Genomic DNA, 6530 nt, shown 5'->3' with positions numbered 1-6530 from the left:
TTTATCTGTGTATATGTCGTCGGGTAAAGTTTAGTCATATAACATTCAGTATTGTCACAGCTTATAATTACTGCCATATTTTTGGAAATTGTTATATTAGTCAAATTCTGACTTTTATTATTGTACTTTTCAGTTTTTCACCCTCTCACGAGGTCTGGATTTTAGTAATAAATAGCCGATATACATCACAGTGAAAAATCCTTTAATTCGGGCTATATCCTATGGATCTTCGCCAGACTAGGAAGATGACTGATCTTGGATTTCAGCAATATGAACAACGTGTTTCAAACTTTACATCAAAGTTGTTAGACATTAAAAGAAACATCGACTCTATCATTGCCAATACGAAACATATGGACTTAGCACAGGGTCAAAATATCATTGACAATATCCATAAGCACTTGGAGTATTACGAACTTCTTAGTGACAAGTACATAACTTATTTAAGGGGTCATAGAACCGTGGAGAGTTCAAATGAAGAGGCCTCTCACAGACTAGTCCGCTCATCTCTATGTGACAAGACCGCAGCCTTTGTCAATCAGTTGCAGTCTGCACTGCCGAAGATGGAATCATCCAAGGCCCCATCGCTTGTTCCCTCAGTCATATCGGGAAAATCAGGATCAAGTCAACTTACTGCTGTCTGGATGCAACATTCTGCCAATGTTGAGAAAGCAAAAGCACGTTTGAAGTATGCTGCCGAGGAGGCTGAGCTCATCAAACAGGAAGCTGCCTTGAAAGCCAGCAGGAATTTGTTGACAGTGAAGCGTGAACTGGAAGAAGCTGAATCCGGGTTGAGTGCTATCTGTAAAGTGTTGGACTTTTCCCAGTCTGCCACAAAATCCGTGGAGAGTGATCATGGCAGTTACAAACCCCCTGTGTCATCCAAGTTTCATGTGCTTGGTTATATGGATGATAACAGAGATGATCGTACCCCCCCTCCAGATGTTCCTCCTGAAGTGAACGTTCATGAACATGATAGTGACAAACCTCTTCCTCAAAAACCTACACATCCATGTACCGAGCCCTCCTTGTGTGCACCAGAAAATAAGACAGATGAAACAAACCCAAGTGTCGTTTTATCCACTCCTAAGCAGAATCCGACTGAAGCCGCTGACTTGGCAAAATTAGTTGCCAAGAACCAGTTACTGCCTAGGAGACTCTGGAACTTTAATGATGATTCCGGTCGATACCTGACATGGAAATACAGTTTCATGAATGTCATGAGTGAAATCAGTGCAACAACTCTGGAACACTTGGACCTGTTAGTGAATCACCTTGGACCAGAGTCCAAAATCACAGATGAAAATATACGAGCAACAAATTCGCGGAACCCAGAGAAAGCAGTCAATAATATATGGGAGCGTCTGGACCGTGAATATGGTAGTGCAGAGACTATTGAACTGTCACTTAAGCAGCGCATTAGCAGTTTTTCTGCTCTTTCAGATGGTGACCGCAAGAAATTTATGGACTTGTCTGATCTAGCTGCAGAAGTGGAATCAGTGAAGTGCGATCCTGTGTTTAGCACAGCATTTTCATACTATGACACATCCAGTGGCATCAACGAATTTGTACGTAAACTGCCAAAGCGTTTCCGTGAAAAGTGGGCTTCAGAATGTGACAGATATAAGATGAACAATCATGTTTCGCAAGTACCATTCTCTGTGTTTACGAAATTTCTGAGTGATCTCGCCCGTGTGCGCAACGATCCTAGTCTTCTGTTTGAGAGTTCCTCTACCCATACTGGCCATGGAAACACACATCCAGCTCAGCAGAGGAGCAAGAGTGGACTACACAATGCTTATCGTCAAATGGCTGTGTCAGCTAAGAAGACGGATGTTACGACAGATGTGAACTCTAACATTGTCAGTGTGAAATGCCCCATCCATGGAACTAGTTCAAGTCATTCGCTTAAAGACTGTATGAAATTCCGCGGAAAAACGTTCAAGGAACGCAAGGACTACCTTTTCAAGAACGGCTACTGTTTGAAGTGCTGTGGCTCAAGACGTCACCTTCGTAAAAACTGTAAAGAAAGTGTGAAATGTGACATGTGTGGATCTACAGAGCATGTTACAATCCTTCACCCGGAACCTGAGTCCAGAAGTGAGCATGAGGGGGAGCAGCCTAGAGTGAGTCACGAGGGGGAGAGTCTCCATTTAGGCACCTACTGTACTGAAGTATGTGGAACTAAGTACAGCACCAGCAAGTCATGCGCAAAGATTGTACCAGTATATGTGTACCCAGTTGGTGAACAATACCTTGCGCGCAAGGTGTACTGCATGATAGATGACCAGAGCAACAAATCGTTAGCCACATCTGCCTTTTTGATGCCTTTAGGGAGTGTGGTGGGCAAACTGAATATGTTTTATCTTCATGTGCCGGAAAGTTTGTTTCCTCAGGACGCAAGGCATCTGGATATTTCGTCCAATCGTTTGATGGATCATGTACTCTAAGTTTACCTTGTTTGATAGAGTGTAATGACATTCCGAACAATCGGCATGAAATGCCGTCTCCTGCAGTGGCAGATAACTATACGCACCTTCGTGACATTGCACCCTTCATACCTGATCTTGATGACGGTGCTGAAATTGAACTCCTGATCGGAAGGGATCTAGTCACTGCACACCACGTGTTGGATCAACGTGTTGGAGAAGAGGGACTTCCTTATGGCCAGAAGTTACCCCTTGGTTGGGTTGTCATTGGAGATGTGTGATAAGTGTAAATAAGACTTCGATTCTCATGAATGGAAGATCCACCCATTTACAGCCCTGTGAAAGTGAATTTATTGTGGAAGAGGAGCCTATCTTTCAACGTATACCAGGGGATGAGAAACCAGGGTTATCGATAGAAGATCGTAAGTTCCTACATATCATGGATGCTGGTTTCCAAAGAACGTCTGATGGCAAGTGGCAAGCTCCGTTACCCTTTCGCCATTGTAGACCTGTCTTACCTGACAACAGGTCACTTGCTCTTCGAAGAGCCAGATCATTGGACATTAGCTTGAGATGTAATCACCTCAAATATGAACAAGTTAAGGAATTCATGGAGAGACTACTCATGAACCAGCATGCTGAGTTAGCACCTGAGTTACCTATGTCAGTGGAGCGATGGTACCTACCTATGTTTGCAGTGTATCATCCCAAGAAACCAGACAGTGTGCGTATTGTATTCGACTCATCTGCCAAGTTTCAAGATGTGTCCTTGAACAGTGTTTTGTTTCAAGGCCCTGATTTGTGCAACAGCCTGCTTGGTGTCTTGCTAAGATTCCGAAGAGAAAAGATAGCAGTCACCATGGACGTTGAGCAGATGTTTCACAATTTCAAGGTCCCAGAAGACCAGCGTCGTTACTTACGATTCCTGTGGCACATGGACAGTGACTTAGACCAGCCATTGGTGGACTTTCAGATGACGGTTCACGTTTTCGGCAATAGCCCGTCACCGGCCGTGGCAACGTTTGGTCTCAGGAGGGCAGTTGAGGGATCCCCAGAAGATGTGAGGGATTTAGTATGTAACAACTTCTATGTGGATGATGGCCTTTTATCCTGCGCAACTGAAGAGGAGGCCATTAGCCTTGTGCATCGTACCAAGGAAGCACTACAAGATGGCGGAAACATTCGACTTCACAAGTTTTGCTCCAATAGCAGGAGAGTGTTAGATTCATTTGCCCCAGAAGACCTGGCAAAGAACTTGAAAAACCTTGACTTTGTATCGAATACCCTTCCAGTACAACGCAGCTTGGGATTGTTATGGAACACTGAGATGGATGAATTTACCTTTAAAGTCAACACAGTAGAAAAAGCATACACTAGACGAGGCTTGTTGTCTACTATAAACAGTGTATATGACCCGATTGGCTTTGCCCAGCCTGTCGTCATCAGAGGCAAGTTACTGTTACGAGAGATGATGTCTGTGACGACAAATACGGACTGGGATGAACCGTTGCCTGCATTTCTGCATGATGAATGGTCATCATGGGTTGATTCCCTGAGTCACCTGGAAAGCTTTTGTGTGCCGAGGAGTTACAGCAGTTCGTTTGTCAACGCCACCAGACGTGAAGTGCTTGTGTTCTGTGATGCTTCGAAGGACATTATTGCTGCTGTGGCATATCTCAAACTTCAGGAAAATGAGACGTCAAGCATCAGTTTCTTGCTTGGAAAAGCCAAGGTTGCCCCCGCCCATGGGCACACTATCCCTCGGCTCGAGCTGTGTGCGGCAGTTTTAGCAACCGAAATTGCCGAGATTGTGAGAGATCAGCTGAACATCCCACCACAGGACTTTCATTTCTTTTCGGACAGTCAGATAGTACTTGGCTATATCTCAAACGAAAGTCGTAGATTCTATGTGTACGTGGGAAACAGAGTGGCACGCATTCGTCTCTTCAGTATGCCAACCCAATGGAAGTTTGTTCAATCTGAACTTAATCCAGCAGACGTTGCCACCAGGCCTGTACACCCTTCTATGCTGCAAGATACAAGCTGGATATGTGGACCAACCAGCCCGCTCAGTGCTCCAATTGAACACTTTGAATTAGTGGACCCAGGGTGTGATGTGGAAATTCGCCCAGTGTTAGTCAGCAACAAGACAGACATAATAGATGTAGTACAGTCAAATCATGAGACAAAGCCACCAACTTGTCAGACAGAAGTATTCTCTGAGAGGTTCACTAGATTTTCCAAGTGGGACAGGCTTATACGTGCAGTCGCCCGTCTGAAATTTATGATTCGACAGTCTCAGAAAAACATTGACAACTTACCTGATAGTCCCAGTGATCCGGAACTCTTGAAGGAGAGTGAACGCTCCATCATTGCGTCAGTTCAGAGAGATGTATTCAGCACAGAATTTCGATGCATTGAAAACTGCCTGGACATTCCACATTCTAGTACTATCAGAACTTTATGCCCAAAAATTGGTGCAAATGGACTGTTACGTGTTGGTGGACGGTTGAACAATGTGTCTGTTGATGTGCTAAACGATAACATGCGCAACCCTATTATCCTACCAAAGAACCATCATGTTAGTTATCTCATCATACGTCATTTACATTAGAAGGTATTCCATCAAGGTAGACTTTTTACAGAGGGAGCTGTACGTTCTGCCGGATTCTGGGTAGTGAATTCAAAACGGATGACCAATTCAGTGATAAGGACTTGCGTTGTATGTCGTAAACTTCGGGGACAGCCAGGATGGCAGCATATGGCGGATCTTCCAGAGGATCGTTGTGAACCGTGCCCCCCATTTTCGTATGTGGGAGTTGACACTTTTGGCCCATGGCCAGTTGTTCATCGAAAAACAAGGGGCGGAAGTTCAAATCAGAAACGTTGGGCGATATTGTTTACCTGCCTTGTAACTCGAGCTATTCATATTGAGGTCATCGATGAACTTACCAGTGCTGCATTCATAAATGCATTGAGACGTTTTATTGCAATTCGTGGTCAAGTCACACAATTCCGCTCCGACAGGGGAACGAACTTTGTCGGCGCTGTAAGCGATCTCTCCATAAATGCGGAATTCATCGAGAATGGTCCTGTTTCCAAGTTCCTCTCAGATTCCCGGATTGTGTGGAAATTCAACCCTCCTCACGCTCCACACATGGGAGGAGCATGGGAGAGACTCATCGGTGTTTCAAAAAGAGTTTTGAATGCCATGTTACTTGATCACCAGCAAAGAGACATCACACATGATGTACTGACCACATTGATGGCAGAAGTGTGTGCTATTGTTAACAATAGGCCATTAACAGATGTTTCTAGTGATCCGGAAGCACCTACTCTACTTACCCCGTCGATGCTGTTGACAATGAAGACAAAACATGATGTTCAACCTTTCCCTTCATTTGGTTCCAAGGATGCCTTAAAATCTACCTGGAAACGTGTGCAAGTGATGGCAGATGAATTCTGGCATAGATGGAAAACTGAGTACCTCCATAACCTACAATATCGCAGGAAGTGGCAGGGCCATGCTGTGGATTTGAAACACGGAGACTTAGTTCTATTGATTGAAGATGATTCCCCGCGAAACGAGTGGCCCACCGGTATCATACAAAGAACATTCCCCAACCAAGACGGAAAGGTCCGCAAAGCTGAGGTTGCAGTTTTTAAGGACAATAAACGTGTCACTTATGTGAGACCAGTCACCCGACTCATAACCCTTTTGGAGACTGATTGACATTTTGTGTACTTAGAATTTGTGATTTGTTAAGTCAAGACTTGTGTACCACGACATGAAGTTAGCTCAGTATATGTAGCATCGGATTATGTTATTACAGAAGTATGTAATGCAGAGTTAATTCTATCTTGTAATTTTTTGGGAGTTAAGTGATTTCTGGTAGAAATCAGAGGGGGAGTGTGCTGCTCTCGAAACGGAATAATATGTTCCGTCCGGTTTGTTTTTTTGTTTTATCGGTAATGGCAGCCATGAGCTTGGCCTGCTGTTTTTGTTTGCATCATTTTCTGGAATTCGGCCTATCTAAGGAGTAAGTTTTATTTTATTCATGTCAATTTATGTCCATTATGATCTTGTGTATCTAACGATGT

General features: G+C 44.1%; 2 protein-coding genes across 2 annotated transcripts; both read left to right on the top strand.

Moving 5' to 3' along the window:
* The first annotated feature begins 2736 nt into the window (after nucleotides 1-2736).
* LOC117689925 (uncharacterized) lies at nucleotides 2737-5043 on the top strand. The gene has a single exon (XM_034472475.2). The coding sequence runs from the start codon at nucleotides 2737-2739 to the stop codon at nucleotides 5041-5043; it is 2307 nt and encodes a 768-aa protein (XP_034328366.2).
* A 147-nt stretch (nucleotides 5044-5190) lies between these two features.
* LOC136276116 (uncharacterized) lies at nucleotides 5191-6162 on the top strand. Its single transcript, XM_066087128.1, has one exon. It carries the CDS (start codon nucleotides 5191-5193, stop codon nucleotides 6160-6162), a length of 972 nt encoding a protein of 323 aa, XP_065943200.1.
* Nucleotides 6163-6530: the final 368 nt, after the last annotated feature.

Source organism: Magallana gigas, chromosome 6 (assembly GCF_963853765.1).
Source record: "Magallana gigas chromosome 6, xbMagGiga1.1, whole genome shotgun sequence".
Lineage (NCBI taxonomy): Eukaryota > Metazoa > Mollusca > Bivalvia > Ostreida > Ostreidae > Magallana > Magallana gigas.
Note: the sequence above shows the minus strand (reverse complement) of the source record. Positions and strands in the feature narration are given on the sequence as shown.

Excerpts from the sequence above, each read along its gene's own strand:
- LOC117689925 (XM_034472475.2), top strand. The coding sequence starts at position 2,737 with ATGAATGGAAGATCCACCCATTTACAGCCCTGTGAAAGTGAATTTATT.
- LOC136276116 (XM_066087128.1), top strand. The coding sequence starts at position 5,191 with ATGGCGGATCTTCCAGAGGATCGTTGTGAACCGTGCCCCCCATTTTCG.